The sequence below is a fragment of the Ranitomeya variabilis genome, chromosome 2 (genome assembly GCF_051348905.1).
Source record: "Ranitomeya variabilis isolate aRanVar5 chromosome 2, aRanVar5.hap1, whole genome shotgun sequence".
NCBI lineage: Eukaryota > Metazoa > Chordata > Amphibia > Anura > Dendrobatidae > Ranitomeya > Ranitomeya variabilis.
In genome coordinates, this window is record NC_135233.1 from 1,113,317,320 (window position 1) to 1,113,334,560 (window position 17,241).

At 44.1% G+C, this 17,241-nt stretch overlaps 1 protein-coding gene across 2 annotated transcripts in view; it reads right to left on the reverse strand.

Moving 5' to 3' along the window:
- Positions 1-17,241, reverse strand: part of LOC143808883 (uncharacterized) — a 145,460-nt gene that overhangs the window by 101,933 nt on the left and 26,286 nt on the right. Inside the window, exons 1-2 of one of the 2 annotated variants that reach the window (XM_077292051.1) lie at positions 14,995-15,159; positions 14,588-14,740 (exon numbers count right to left, since the gene is read on the reverse strand). In XM_077292051.1, coding sequence (XP_077148166.1) covers positions 14,588-14,740; positions 14,995-15,099 — 258 coding nt within the window. In that variant the 5' untranslated portion in view covers positions 15,100-15,159. Of the gene's footprint in view, positions 1-14,587; positions 14,741-14,994; positions 15,160-17,241 lie in introns of those variants that run through there. The other variant, XM_077292052.1, reaches the window with a different exon arrangement.

The window sequence follows — 17,241 nt, forward strand, 5'->3', positions numbered from 1 at the left end:
ACCCGAGGTGTACCGTAAAAAGTTTCGGACCCTCCAACGTGGCCCACACGACAGTTACAGTGATGTGGTGCATGGACTGGGGACCCACTTTGACCAGTGGACCCAAGGACTGTCAGTGACCACCTTTGCACAGCTGAGAGACCTGATGATCAAAGACCAGTTCTTCCGTCTTTGCCCAACTGAGGTGCGACAGTTCGTGATGGACAGAGAACCCCAAGACGTGACGAAAGCAGCGCAGATTGCCGATGCCTATGAGGCCAACCGTAGATCGGACGTGCGGAAGCCAGTCACCTCCAGCTGGAGAGGGGGTAAGCCTGCAGCCAACGCCAGTACCCCTACCAGCCAACACACCAGAGGTCCTGTCCCCGTGGCCAACAGCACCAGACCTACCACCGAACTTCGCCAGTGTTACCACTGCAGGCAGACTGGACACCTCAGTCACCAATGTCCAGCCAATCAGAAGAACCCCTCATCCCAGGCCCCAGGGCCTAATGCAGCTGTTCTTTTGGTGGGTGGTGTGGTTGGGAGGGTGTGTGACAACGTACAGCCCGTCACTGTGGGAGGTCGTGTTGCTACCGGCCTCAAGGACACCGGGGCTGAACGAACCCTCATCCGACCCGAACTGGCGGCCCCTGAAGAAATCATTCCGGGGAAAACCCTAACTGTCACTGGGATTGGGGGCATCAGCTGTCCCTTACCGATGGCCCGGGTTTTTATTGATTGGGGTGCCGGGAGCGGGGTGAAGGAAGTGGGGCTGTCTGATAATTTGCCCACTGACGTTTTGTTGGGGACTGATTTGGGGAGGTTGGTTGCATACTTCGTGGATGACCCTCCTCCCCAATCTACTAATAAGGGTAAAGTTAACCCTGGTGATGATGATGATGATGATGGGAAATCGCATGTGTTACCTGACCATGCTTTATCTTGTAATGATGCATCTGTTAACCATTTTTTCCCTAGGATGGATGGTGGAAATGTTGTACCTGTGCCAACTGTATCTGATAATGATGTTTCTGTGAAAGTTGATGTGTCCATAGGTACAGGAGTGCTCAGCCAAGTCGCTCTGCGGAGTGAGACGGCTGAGGAACCCCTAGCAGGGGCAAGTGTCGGTGCTACAAGAAATGGGGAGATACATGGGAACCGTGAGGAAGGTGATGCCATGCAATTGACCAGTGCCACCGAGGAAGGTAACTGGCCCATAAGTAGCAATGCTCCTGAGGTAATGGGGGTGGATGGGGAGGTAGAGCCCATAGCAGCGTCGGCTGTTGGGTCTGTAGAAATCCCCGGGGAGACAGCCTACGTAGCTGCTGTCACCCGCAGTCAGAGTGCCCGGAACGCAGATACCTGTCTGCCTTCCGGACCCTCCTCAGTCATCAGTGTGACTGAACCAGAGGTGGACCCAGAGCAGGTCCCAGAGGGCTCCCGTGGGGAAGGGACCCTGACATCGCTTCTGGCTTCCCCTAGCCAGGAGTTTAAGGCCGCTCTGCACACAGATGCGAGCCTAGAGAGTTTGAGACAACTCGCCGGGACGTCATTCTCCGAGACTGATAAGGAGAAGGTGTTCTGGGAAGGAGGAAGGTTGTACCGGGAGACAGTACCCGGAGAATCACAAAAGGAGTGGTTGAGGGAAAGACAGCTGGTCGTCCCACAGCAATTCCGGGGTGAGTTGTTGCGGATTGCCCATGAGATCCCGCTAGCTGGACACTTGGGGATCAGCAAAACTAAGGCCCGGCTGTCTCAACACTTCTATTGGCCTAAGATGGGGACAGATGTGTCAAACTACTGCTGCTCCTCTATCACCTGTGAAACAGTGGGGAAGGCGGGGCCTGCTCTTAAGGCTTCCCTGATCCCTTTGCCAGTGATAGAGGAGCCTTTCCAGAGGATTGCGGTGGACATTGTGGGCCCGCTGGCCGTCCCCAGCAGCTCTGGAAAGCAATATATTCTTACTGTGGTAGACTACGCTACCCGGTACCCAGAGGCAGTAGCTCTGTCGTCAACTAGGGCAGATAAGGTGGCGGATGCCCTGTTGGCCATCTTTTCACGGGTAGGATTTCCCAGGGAAATGCTTACTGATCGAGGGACCCAATTTATGTCTCACCTAATGGAGGCTCTCTGTAAGAAAATGCAGGTGAAGCACCTGGTATCGAGTGCGTATCACCCACAGACCAATGGCTTGTGTGAACGCTTCAATGGTACCCTCAAACAGATGCTACGCATGCTGGTTGAGACACAAGGGCGCGACTGGGAGCGGTACCTCCCACACCTGCTATTTGCTTACCGAGAGGTTCCGCAGGCCTCGACGGGGTTCTCCCCCTTCGAGCTCCTGTACGGCAGGCGAGTCCGGGGACCCCTTGGGTTGGTAAGAGAATCCTGGGAAGAGGAGCCGAACCCTTCTGAAGTGTCCATAGTGGAGTATGTCATGCGCTTCCGTGACAAGATGCAGACCTTGACGCAGTTGGTGCATGACAACATGACGCAGGCTCAGGCTGATCAGAAGCACTGGTACGACCAGAACGCCCGAGAGCGGACCTACCACGTGGGTCAAAAGGTGTGGGTGCTGGTTCCTGTACCAACAGATAAGCTTCAGGCAGCCTGGGAGGGCCCGTACGTCGTCCACCAACAGCTCAACCCGGTAACCTATGTGGTCACGCTTGACCACACTCGGGGTAGGCGAAAGGCCTTTCACGTCAACATGATGAAAGCTCATCACGAACGTGAACCTTTCGTCCTACCGGTCTGCAGCGCACCTGAAGAAGGGGAGGAAGACACCCTCCTGGACATGCTGGCCCAATCCAAGGCCCGTGGGTCCATTGAGGACGTGGAGGTAAACGCCTCGCTAGATGAAAAGCGGGCAAAGAGCATGGGAATGCAGATGGACTGTCCCGCCAGGGTGAACCCACGGAGGTGCGCATGGAGGCATACCGAGAGGTTCTGCCGCCGTAGCGCACGCTAAAAGGGGGAGGTGTCACGATATGGTAGGAAATATCATATAAGTTTAGTTTCTCTTGTCAGCCCAGGATGTGGGCTAAGAAACCCCCCTTCTCTCTGGTTCTCTTTCCTTCCCTGTGTTTCTAACTGTGTAGAAGAGCTTGCCTTGTGGGGGAGTTTTATTGACGAAAGGTATTTACGACCAGTATTTCTTGTGGGGGGAAAGTGCCCAGCTTTAACTAGATTAGAACCTTCCAGAAAATGAAAGTCTTTTGTTCTGTTTTTGGAAGATATTATGCAAACCGGTTAAGTTACGAACACCAAAATATATCGTCATAATCACACTCGGAGGATCTACGCATCACTCTAATCACAGGCTTGTAGCTCCATCTGGTACAGAGGTAGGGATTTCTCTGTCAGTGTGCGTGACAAATAGGACATATTTGATCTCATCGGAATGCCCACGATACTATGAGATGAACGATGGGTAGGGTGCGATTATTTTATGTTCTGTAGCAAAGTTACGGGCATCAGATATATTTAATGCCCAGTGAGCAATACTGAAGAAGTAGGAGGGGTTGGAAAAACCAGCCCTTTCTGTGAGGTCACAGGCTGTAGGTTATAAAGTTGCTGGCAGGTTTCCAGGGGGAGAGTTGTGAGTTTTTACCTGAAGCGACCAGACTGCGAGTGCCAATGCACTGGGATAGATGGAAAGCTCCTAGCCTGTTGCCTGCAATGCAATGATCTGAGAATATGTGAGTGTTATCTTTTCTTCATTTAATCCTTTTATTTTCATAATTACCTTGTACATATTTGCAATTGTCTCATTTGTAACATCTTTGTGAAATATTTTATAAACACTGCCTAAAAATCATTTATGGGGTATAATATTTATTACTAGTTCGTTCTCCATGCTCTAAAAACGTACCCTGTCTTTGAAGGGAATTTACGCTACTGTTTTGGGTTAGCAGCCGAACCCGTTTAATCGGCGCTGGTGGCAGCTTACCGTGTGCCGGCTGTTGGGGGGTCACTGTAGCGACTGCGGCTTGATAATTATTGTTCCTGCCTGAGTGGGAGTAATTATCGCGTTGCTGTAGTGCGCCCAATAGCCAGTACATAGCAGGCAGCCTTTCTGGCGACTAATTACCCCAGGTGCAGTACCGAATCTGACCTGAGAGTAAGGGGGGCGCCAGAGAGCTGCAAGGTTTAAGTGGAACTGTAAGCGGGATAGACACAAATCCCTGCAGTTCATGGTATACTGAAGAGCAGTGGGATACCTAAAATAAGCCCCTGCTGTAAACTAAGAGGTCAATAGCCTCGTGTGTGTTTTTTTTCATCACATTGTGGCAGTGGAGGGATAACTAGGATAAGCCCCCTGCACATGTGATAGCCGTCTGCTGGTCTAAGGTCACCCCAATCCGTGACATATTGTAGGCAGCGGCTAAGGGATCTTGACAGTCACGGTGTGAATCGTGACACAAGGCTATTGACCTCTTAGTTTACAGCAGGGGCTTATTTTAGGCATCCCACTGCTCTTCAATATACCACGAACTGCAGGGATTTATGTATATCCCGCTTACAGTTCCACTTGAAACCTGCAGCTCTCAGGCGCCCCTTTACCCTCAGGTCAGATTAGGTACTGCACCCAGGATAATTAGTCGCCAGAAAGGCTGCCTGCTATGTACTGGCTATTGGGCACGCTGCAGCGAGGCGATTTAACTACTCCCGCTGAGGCAGGAACAATAATTATCAATGTCGCTGTCGCTACAACGACTCCCAAAGGCACAGTGTACGGTACTGTTGCCACCAGCTTCGATTAAATGGGTCCGAAGCTAACCCAAAACAGTAGCGTAATTCCCTTCAGAAGACTTAGGGTAAGTTTTAGAGCATGAAGAACGAAAACTAGTAACTTCTATATATTACTCCATTAAAGATTAAGGCAGTGTTTATAAAAAGGTATTACAAGGATGTTACAAATGAGACAATTGCAAAATATGTACAAGGTAATTATAAAACAAAGGGATTAAAAGAGAAATAACACTTACATGTGTTCAGATCATTTGAGGCAACCAGGCTAGTGGGCGGAGTTCCCAAATGTCCCAATTCATCAGGGTTCTGGAGTAAGATTAGGCTCACACAGACTCCAGCAGACAGACTCCAGGCTGGGGTGAGGGTAAAAACGTATTAAGTGTAGCTCGGTGACATCACCAAAAGGGCTGGCTTACCCAGACCCTCCTCTCTCTTCAGTCTTCGTAAATTTCACACAAGTTTGTCTAATGCCTGTATCTCCGCTCCAGAACATGTCAGAATCATAACACACCCAGCATTCATCTTGTATTAAGATTTTCTCTCTATAGATACTAAATTCTGGCTAGTAGGGACACTCAGTTCCAGAGAAATCCGTACTCTGTCCCTGTTGGACTTGGAAGCTCCTGCTTACAGTGATGGATAGATGCGCCGATGGACTTTCACAAACTGGACGTAGTATTTTTCTAGCTTAAATGGTTGGCCCAATATCTTACAATAATGGAACAAAGGACCTCATGTTTTACAAGCGAGATCAGACCAGTTTCTGCTAGCACAACTTTCGACTGCAGCTATGCCAGTCGTAAATACCTTTCTTCAATAAAACTCTCCCACATACATCGACAAGGCAAGCCCTTGCCTGAGTGAAAGGGAAGGGGGGTTTTTAGCCCACAGCCTGGTCTAACAAGAGAAACTAAACTTATATGATATTTCATACAATATCGTGACACTGACAAACAAGATGGAAGAACAAGAAGCAGAAATATCTACAGGTAACTATGACATAGTGGGAATAACCGAGACATGGTTTGATGAAAGCTATGACTGGGCAGATAACTTACAGGGTTACAGCCTGTTTAGAAAGGATCGGAGAGGTGGAGGGGTTTGTCTCTATGTAAAGTCTTGTCTAAAGTCCACTTTAAGGGAGGATATTAGCGAAGGGAATGAGGATGTCCCAATGGAGGAGTCCATATGGGTGGAAATACATGGAGGGAAAAATAGTAACAAAATTCTCATTGGGGTCTGATACAAACCCCCAAACAGAACAGAAATCATGGAACACATCCCAGATTTATTTATAGGAAGGCGAACAACCTGGGGAATGTGATAGCCCCCACGAATGGCATGTTGATAAATAGGTACCATTCCACATCATCAAACTGTCTTAATGGTTTTTTCCCCTGTAAAAAGTGCGGTCCATGTAAGAAACTGAACACAAAGAAACAAACATCCATCTCTAATAAATCAGTTACCATGGATATTCAGGATTTCATCACGTGTTCCACTAAGGGAATTATTTATGGAATAACCTGCCCTTGCGGAAAACTGTATATAGGCCGCACCATTAGAGCGATGCATGTTAGAATTGGGGAACATTTGAGGAACATTGCTAACAAGTTCACCGGACACCCCCTTTCCATGCATTTTATGACACACCACGGGAGTTCAATAAAGGACATTAAGGTCACGGGACTAAAGATTGTGAAACGAGATGGACGTGGTGGTAATTTTATTCATCAGATGTCAAGGGCTGAAACAAAATTCATTTTTCAGATGAACACTCTAGTACCACATGGCCTTAACAGTGAAGTGGAGCTTTTTGCTTTCAATTAATGGGTTAACAACGCATGACCTGACGCTCTATATAGGATGCACACATCGCACACCTTACCATCCCTGAAGAAGGAATCAGCGATTCCGAAACGCGTTGGTTTTTGGTCTGGTGTGCGTTCCGTAGCCGGTCACGTGACTTATCACGTGACAGTGACGTCACACAAGGTCCTGCAGCCTTTCTGCACCTTGTCGGCTCTGCTGTTTTTAGTAGAGCTTTTTTGTGCCTGTGCACGGCACGTTTTTGCTCAGGCTTCTGTGGGGAGGTGCGCCTGTTACCGGCCGGGACGGCGACCCCCCGACACATTGGTTCTTTGTCATTCAGTTCTTTCATCAAGCCACGTTTGGCTATCCAAAGAGCGGCATTCAAAGACAGCATTTACAGGACCTCGCATCATTAGGAGACTCACGTCTACATTCAGCGCACTAGGAGCAAGGTATACGAAAGCACCTCATTAACCTTTTGTTCTAAGGGTGTATATGTATATTTATTTAGATTTTTATACTGATATTTTTAGCGCAAATATATATTTTATATATCTCTTACAGTGTTTATCACTTGATGAATAGGGTGGTTTTCATCATTATATTTGCTGCAAATTTATTCAGTTTTCGGGCAGCGCCTTCGGGACACCTGTTTTTATTTCAGAAATCATGGAACGTCTACTACTAAGGCAGATGGATGAAGCTGCAACTAATAATGAAGTCCTTGTTATGGGGACTTTAACTACCCGGATATTAACTGGGAAACAGAAACCTGCGAAACCCATAAAGGCAACAGGTTTCTGCTAATAACCAAGAAAAATTATCTTTCACAATTGGTGCAGAATCCAACCAGAGGAGCAGCACTTTTAGACCTAATACTATCTTATAGACCTGACAGAATAACACATCTGCAGGTGGTCGGGCATCTAGGAAATAGCGACCACAATATTGTACAGGTTCACCTGTCTTTCACTAGGGGGACTTGTCAGGGAGTCACAAAAACACTGAACTTTAGGAAGGCAAAGTTTGACCAGCTTAGAGATGCCCTTAATCTGGTAGACTGGGACAATATCCTCAGAAATAAGAATACAGATAATAAATGGAAAATGTTTAAGAACATCCTAAATAGGCACTGTAAGCGGTTTATACCTTGTGGGAATAAAATGACTAGAAATAGGAAAAACCCAATGTGGCTAAACAAAGAAGTAAGACAGGCAATTAACAGTAAAAAGAAAGCATTTGCACTACTAAAGCAGGATGGCACCATTGAAGCTCTAAAAAACTATAGGGAGAAAAATACTTTATCTAAAAAACTAATTAAAGCTGCCAAAAAGGAAACAGAGAAGCACATTGCTAAGGAGAGTAAAACTAATCCCAAACTGTTCTTCAACTATATCAATAGTAAAAGAATAAAAACTGAAAATGTAGGCCCCTTAAAAAATAGTGAGGAAAGAACGGTTGTAGATGACGAGGAAAAGGCTAACATATTAAACACCTTCTTCTCCACGGTATTCACGGTGGAAAATGAAATGCTAGGTGAAATCCCAAGAAACAATGAAAACCCTATATTAAGGGTCACCAATCTAACCCAAGAAGAGGTGCGAAACCGGCTAAATAAGATTAAAATAGATAAATCTCCGGGTCCGGATGGCATACACCCACGAGTACTAAGAGAACTAAGTAATGTAATAGATAAACCATTATTTCTTATTTTTAGGGACTCTATAGCGACGGGGTCTGTTCCGCAGGACTGGCGCATAGCAAATGTGGTGCCAATATTCAAAAAGGGCTCTAAAAGTGAACCTGGAAATTATAGGCCAGTAAGTCTAACCTCTACTGTTGGTAAAATATTTGAAGGGTTTCTGAAGGATGTTATTCTGGATTATCTCAATGAGAATAACTGTTTAACTCCATATCAGCATGGGTTTATGAGAAATCGCTCCTGTCACCAATCTAATCAGTTTTTATGAAGAGGTAAGCTATAGGCTGGACCACGGTGAGTCATTGGACGTGGTATATCTCGATTTTTCCAAAGCGTTTGATACCGTTCCACATAAAAGGTTGGTACACAAAACGAGAATGCTTGGTCTGGGGGAAAATGTGTGTAAATGGGTTAGTAACTGGCTTAGTGATAGAAAGCAGAGGGTGGTTATAAATGGTATAGTCTCTAACTGGGTCGCTGTGACCAGTGGGGTACCGCAGGGGTCGGTATTGGGACCTGTTATCTTTAACATATTCATTAATGATCTGGTAGAAGGTTTACACAGTAAAATATTGATATTTGCAGATGATACAAAACTATGTAAAGCAGTTAATACAAGAGAAGATAGTATTCTGCTACAGATGGATCTGGATAAGTTGGAAACTTGGGCTGAAAGGTGGCAGATGAGGTTTAACAATGATAAATGTAAGGTTATACACATGGGAAGAAGGAATCAATATCACCATTACACACTGAACGGGAAACCACTGGGTAAATCTGACAGGGAGAAGGACTTGGGGATCCTAGTTAATGATAAACTTACCTGGAGCAGCCAGTGCCAGGCAGCAGCTGCCAAGGCAAACAGGATCATGGGGTGCATTAAAAGAGGTCTGGATACACATGATGAGAGCATTATACTGCCTCTGTACAAATCCCTAGTTAGACCGCACATGGAGTACTGTGTCCAGTTTTGGGCATCGGTGCTCAGGAAGGATATAATGGAACTAGAGAGAGTACAAAGGAGGGCAACAAAGTTAATAAAGGGGATGGGAGAACTACAATACCCAGATAGATTAGCGAAATTAGGATTAGTCTAGAAAAAAAGACAACTGAGGGGGCGATTTAATAACCATGTATAAGTATATAAGGGGACAATACAAATATCTCTCCGAAGATCTGTTTATACCAAGGAAGGTGACGGGCACAAGGGGGCATTCTTTGCGTCTGGAGGAGAGAAGGTTTTTCCACCAACATAGAAGAGGATTCTTTACTGTTAGGGCAGTGAGAATCTGGAATTACTTGCCTGAGGAGGTGGTGATGGCGAACTCAGTCGAGGGGTTCAAGAGAGGCCTGGATGTCTTCCTGGAGCGTAACAATATTTCCCACATAATTGAGTCCATAATTTTTCCCCTCTGCTTGTTCTAAAAAAGTAACAAATACTGAATATAACATTTTTTGTTCTTGATTTCTTTTAGTGTTTATTAAAGCCAGAAAGTTGTCATTTGAAATGACTGTAGTTTTGTGCCATGTCTGTGATCTGCTTTGTTTAATAAAAAAATAAACAACTGAATGAATATCCTCCAAGGCCGGTGATTACATAATTTTTGTCAGGGGTTGTATTATATTAGGTTCTTTAGAAGGACGTAGATCTGGGGATTTATTCTGACGGAATATAGGCTGAACTGGATGGACAAATGGCTTTTTTTGGCCTTGCTAACTTTGTTACTATGTAATTACTGGAACAATGCTTTGTGGCATGGAGGCGAACAGCCTGTGGCACTGCTGAGGGGTTATGGAGGCCCAGGTTGCTTTGATAGTAACCTTCAGCTCGCCTGCATTGTTGGGTCTGGTGTCTCATCTTCCTCTTGACAGTACTCCATAGATACTCTATAGGGTTAAGGTCAGGCGAGATTGCTGGCCAATCAAGCACAGTGATACTGTTGTTTTTACACCAGGTATTGGTTCTTTTGGCAGTGTGGACAGGGGCCAAGTCCTTCTGGAGAATGACATTTTAATCTCCAAACAGCTTGTCGGCAGAGGGAAGCATGAAGAGCTCTACAATTTCCTGGTAGACAGCTACGCTGACTTTGGTCTTGATAACACACAGTGGACCTACACCAGCAGATGACATGGCTCCCCAAACCATCACTGATTGTGGAAACTTCACACTAGACCTCCAGCAGCTTGGATTGTGGCCTCCACTCTTCCTCCAGACTCTGGGACCTTGATTTCCAAATGAAGCACAAAATGTACTTCCATCTGAACACAACACCTTGGACCACTGACAACAGTCCAGTTATTCTCCTTGGCCCAGGTAAGACACTGCTGGCGTTGTCTATTGGTCATGATCGACTTGACAAGGAATGAGACACTTGTAGTCCATGTCCTGGATACGTCTGTGTGTGGTGGCTCTTGAAGCAATGACTCCAGCAGCAGTCCACTCCTTGTGAATCTCCCCCACATTTCTGAATGGCCTTTTCTTAATAATTCTTTCAAGGCTGCAGTTATCCCGGTTGCTTGTGCACCTTTTTCTAACTTTTTCCTTCCCCACAACTTTTCCATTAATATGCTTGGATACAGCACTGTGTGAACAGCCAGCATCTTTCGCAATGACCTTTTGTGGCTTCCCCTGTCACGGATCCACACCGTGACTGTCAACAGCACATCACAATCGGGGTGACCTTTGGCCAGCCCACGGCTATCACATGTGCAGGGGGGCTTATCTTAGTTATCCCTCAACTGCTGCAATGTGATGAAAACACACACAAGGCTATTGACCTCAATTTAAAGCAGGGGCTTATTTTAGTTATCCCACTGCTCTACAATATAACACGAACTGCAGGGATTTATGTATAACCTGCTTTACAGTTCTGCTTGAAAACTTGCAGCTCTCTGGCGCCCCCCTTACCCTCAGGTCAGATTAGGTACTGCACCTAGAGTAACTAGTCGCCAGAAAGGCTGCCTGCTATGTACTGGCTATTGGGCACGCTGCAGCAAGGGCGTTATAACTACTCCCAGTCAGGCAGGAACAATAATTATCAACGCCGCCGTCGCTACATCAACTCCCAAAAGCACAGGACACAGTATGCCGCCACCAGCTTCGATTAACGGGTCCGAAACCAACCCAAATCAGTAGCGTAATTCCCTTCCAAAAACTTAGGGTACGTTTTAGAGCAGGAGAACAAAACTAGTAATTTAAATATTTTACTCCGAAAGCTTAGGCAGTGTTTATAAAAATATTACAGGGATGTTACAATAAGAGACAATTGAAAGTATGTACAAAATAATTATAAAATAACATGGATTAAAACAGAAAGTAACACTTACATGTGCTCAGATCATTGCAGGCAAAACCATGCTGGCAGGCAGAGCCCAGATGTCCCAGTGCATAGTACAGCTCCTCAGGCAAAAACTGAAGGCTGGGTGCAGTGCAGAAACTTAAAAACTGCTGCCCTGTGACATCACTAAAGAGGCTGGTTTCCCTGGACCTTGCTCTCTCCTCAGTCTTACAAAGTATAACACCAATTCTTATAATTCTCGTATCTTCGCTAAAGAACATGTCAGAATCACAGCACACCCCTCATTCATCTTATTTTACAATTGGCTTTCTATTGGTACCAAATTCGGGCTAGTTGGGACACACGGTTCTGGAGAAACCTGTACTTTGTACCCGTTGGGTTTAGAGGCTGGCGCTTACAGTGTTTAGCAGCTCTACCGATGGAAGTGAGCAATATATACTCATTTTCCTAGCCCAAATCGGTGGCCCAATATCTTATCATAATATAACAAAGACCCTCATGGCTTTTTGGGAGAACTAGACCAGTTTCAGCTGGAGGGAGATTTATGCATCTACAAGCGCAATTAACATTCCTGGCTTGGGGGCAGGGCATTGAGAAGAATACCTTCACACACACAGCAGAAACAAAGAGAAGGGGGGGTCAAAGCCGACAGTGTTGTGCTATCAGGGAAAACTAATAATCATATTACATTTTATACATTATCGTGACACCCTCCTTGTGGAGTGTGTCAGTGACGCCTTCTGAACATCTGTCAGTGACGCCTTCTGAACATCTGTCAGTCAGCAGTCTTCGCCATGATTGTGGAGCTACTGAAACAGACTAGGGGCCTTTCTAAACGCTTAGTAAGCCTTTACAGGTGCTTTTTTTGTTAATTATTCTAATTTACTGAGATAATGCCTTTTGGGTTTTCATTGGCTGTAAGCCATAATCATCAACATTAACAGAAATAAACACGTGAAATAGATCAGTGTGTAATGACTCTATAGAATATATGAGGTTCACTTTTTGTATTGAAGATATTAAGTAGAATGTCATCAAAAAGTAAATTTAATTTAGTGAGAAGCACTAGAAGAGTTTACCTCTCCACTCAGCAGATAATAGATATATAGAAGAGTTTACCTCTCCACTCAGCAGATAATAATAGAAATATAGAAGAGTTTACCTCTCCACTCAGCAGATAATAGATATATAGAAGAGTTTACCTCTCCACTCAGCAGATAATAGAAATATAGAAGAGTTTACCTCTCCACTCAGCAGATAATAGATATATAGAAGAGTTTACCTCTCCACTCAGCAGATAATAATAGAAATATAGAAGAGTTTACCTCTCCACTCAGCAGATAATGGTAGAAATATAGAAGAGTTTACCTCTCCACTCAGCAGATAATGATAGAAATATAGAAGAGTTTACCTACCCGCTCAGCAGATAATAATAGAAATATAGAAGAGTTTACCTCTCCACTCAGCAGATAATGATAGAAATATAGAAGAGTTTACCTCTCCACTCAGCAGATAATAATAGAAATATAGAAGAGTTTACCTCTCCGCTCAGCAGATAATAGAAATATAGAAGAGTTTACCTCTCCACTCAGCAGATAATAATAGAAATATAGAAGAGTTTACCTCTCCGCTCAGCAGATAATAGAAATATAGAAGAGTTTACCTCTCCACTCAGCAGATAATAATAGAAATATAGAAGAGTTTACCTCTCCACTCAGCAGATAATAGATATATAGAAGAGTTTACCTCTCCACTCAGCAGATAATAGAAATATAGAAGAGTTTACCTCTCCACTCAGCAGATAATAGATATATAGAAGAGTTTACCTCTCCACTCAGCAGATAATAATAGAAATATAGAAGAGTTTACCTCTCCACTCAGCAGATAATGGTAGAAATATAGAAGAGTTTACCTCTCCACTCAGCAGATAATGATAGAAATATAGAAGAGTTTACCTACCCGCTCAGCAGATAATAATAGAAATATAGAAGAGTTTACCTCTCCACTCAGCAGATAATGATAGAAATATAGAAGAGTTTACCTCTCCACTCAGCAGATAATAATAGAAATATAGAAGAGTTTACCTCTCCGCTCAGCAGATAATAGAAATATAGAAGAGTTTACCTCTCCACTCAGCAGATAATAATAGAAATATAGAAGAGTTTACCTCTCCGCTCAGCAGATAATAGAAATATAGAAGAGTTTACCTCTCCACTCAGCAGATAATAATAGAAATATAGAAGAGTTTACCTCTCCACTCAGCAGATAATAGAAATATAGAAGAGTTTACCTCTCCACTCAGCAGCTAATAGAAATATAGAAGAGTTTACCTCTCCACTCAGCAGATAATAGATATATAGAAGAGTTTACCTCTCCACTCAGCAGATAATAGAAATATAGAAGAGTTTACCTCTCCACTCAACAGATAATAATAGAAATATAGAAGAGTTTACCTCTCTACTCAGCAGATAATAGAAATATAGAAGAGTTTACCTCTCCACTCAGCAGATAATAGATATATAGAAGAGTTTACCTCTCCACTCAGCAGATAATAGAAATATAGAAGAGTTTACCTGTCTACTCAGCAGATAATAGAAATATAGAAGAGTTTACCTCTCCGCTCAGCAGATAATGATAGAAATATAGAAGAGTTTACCTCTCCACTCAGCAGATAATAGAAATATAGAAGAGTTTACCTCTCCACTCAGCAGATAATAATAGAAATATAGAAGAGTTTACCTCTCCACTCAGCAGATAATGATAGAAATATAGAAGAGTTTACCTCTCCACTCAGCAGATAATAGTAGATATATAGAAGAGTTTACCTCTCCACTCAGCAGATAATAATAGAAATATAGAAGAGTTTACCTCTCCACTCAGCAGATAATAGAAATATAGAAGAGTTTACCTCTCCACTCAGCAGATAATAATAGAAATATAGAAGAGTTTACCTCTCCACTCAGCAGATAATAATAGAAATATAGAAGAGTTTACCTCTCCACTCAGCAGATAATAATAGAAATATAGAAGAGTTTACCTCTCCGCTCAGCAGGGAGATGATCTCTAAGGTGAAGTCTATGATTCTTTTGGAAATGTTGTTCCCGTCTTCGTCCATGTCTGGTTCGTCATTCGGGGATAAATCTTGGTGGTGTGAATGGATCTGGTTCTTCGGTGTCTTTATGACAGGAGGCTGTAAATCATACAAGGACATCGTCAGTCACATACAGATCTGACCTCATTGCACAGTGACATTTACAGATTATTATTAGGGATTTTACACCTGTCCATCAGGTGAGCCTTTCCACCTGTGAGGACCAGGCTTGTTCTTTCCAACATCTTATAAAGACATCTGAAGCCTGGGTTCCTTATGGCTTTCATGAATATAGGAGGTCCGTGTAGAAGTTTAGGGGCCTCTAATATGATGGCACATAGCAGAGTCCGTACCTGTATAACTAGTAAAGTCTCTCCCTGTATCTGCGCGGCTTCATCACATCCCTCAGTCTTTACCTCTAGAGAACCTGTCCACTTGGAGAACGCTATTTCTACCATTTCAGGGGTGATCTGTGGGTGAATAAGGAGACGTTGCTGCTCGGTTGTTTTGCTGAAAGGAAATGAACCTATTTCCTCCCTTGAGATTTCCAGCCCTCAGTCCCAGGTGTGTGCACGGAGCGGCTTCACTCACCGCTCGCTATACCGAGCACTGGCTGGAAACATGCCCGGCACACAGCCGGCTCTATACCGCATCTGTACAGACACCACCAGTCACTGAACCTCTAGAGATGATGTTGACGGAGTGACCGACCTGGTCAAATGTCCTCCAGCCATTACTGGAGCATGTTCAGAAAGGGCTCTAAAAGTGACCCTGGAAATTATAGGCCAGTAAGTCTAACCTCTACTGTTGGTAGAATATGTGAAGGGTTTCTGAAGGATGTTATTCTGGATTATCTCAATGAGAATAACTGTTTAACTCCATATCAGCATGGGTTTATGAGAAATCGCTCCTGTCACCAATCTAATCAGTTTTTATGAAGAGGTAAGCTATAGGCTAGACCACGGTGAGTCATTGGACGTGGTATATCTCGATTTTTCCAAAGCGTTTGATACCGTGCCGCACAAGAGGTTGGTACACAAAATGAGAATGCTTGGTCTGGGGGAAAATGTGTGCAAATGGGTTAGTAACTGGCTTAGTGATAGAAAGCAGAGGGTGGTTATAAATGGTATAGTCTCTAACTGGGTCGCTGTGACCAGTGGGGTACCGCAGGGGTCGGTATTGGGACCTGTTCTCTTTAACATATTCATTAATGATCTGGTAGAAGGTTTACACAGTAAAATATTGATATTTGCAGATGATACAAAACTATGTAAAGCAGTTAATACAAGAGAAGACAGTATTCTGCTACAGATGGATCTGGATAAGTTGGAAACTTGGGCCGAGAGGTGGCAGATGAGGTTTAACAATGATAAATGTAAGGTTATACACATGGGAAGAAGGAATCAATATCACCATTACACACTCAACGGGAAACCACTGGGTAAATCTGACAGGGAGAAGGACTTGGGGATCCTAGTTAATGATAAACTTACCTGGAGCAGCCAGTGCCAGGCAGCAGCTGCCAAGGCAAACAGGATCATGGGGTGCATTAAAAGAGGTCTGGATACACATGATGAGAGCATTATACTGCCTCTGTACAAATCCCTAGTTAGACCGCACAGGGAGTACTGTGTCCAGTTTTGGGCACCGGTGCTCAGGAAGGATATAATGGAACTGGAGAGAGTACAAAGGAGGGCAACAAAATTAATAAAGGGGATGGGAGAACTACAATACCCAGATAGATTAGCGAAATTAGGATTATTTAGTCTAGAAAAAAGATGACTGAGGGGCGATCTAATAACCATGTATAAGTATATGAGGGGACAATACAAATATCTCGCTGAGGATCTGTTTATACCAAGGAAGGTGACGGGCACAAGGGGCATTCTTTGCGTCTGGAGGAGAGAAGGTTTTCCCACCAACATAGAAGAGGATTCTTTACTGTTAGGGCAGTGAGAATCTGGAATTGCTTGCCAGAGGAGGTGGTGATGGCGAACTCAGTCGAGGGGTTCAAGAGAGGCCTGGATGTCTTCCTGGAGCAGAACAATATTGTATCATACAATTATTAGGTTCTGTAGAAGGACGTAGATCTGGGGATTTATTATGATGGAATATAGGCTGAACTGGATGGACAAATGTCTTTTTCGGCCTTACTAACTATGTTACTATGTTGGGGGTGACACAGTCTCTCCAGCACCAGAGGCTCAGATGGGATTAGATGCTAGTACATCTTTCCTCCAATCGTTTATATTAGATGCTATGATCTTCATATCAGCTCCTCAGATTCCCGGGAAATATGTCGCCTCTCATGCCCCAAATCACCCAGGTGCTGCCAATGGCTACAATAATGGCAGGGGCGATCGCCTGGGGAACAATATTGTGACAGCACTGCCTTTTATCTTAATTAACCAGACGTCTATTTTCAGTAAACCAGGAGGAATAGACTGTTATCTATATGTTGACTTTTGAATTTATGTGTTTCTTTCTTGTTGTTCAATAGTCTGAAATGTTGACTCTTCTTGTAGGTTAAGTTGATATTTGGTAATTGATGAATGGTTGTTATTTACCTCTTATATCACCTCCAAGTTTATTGTACTGTT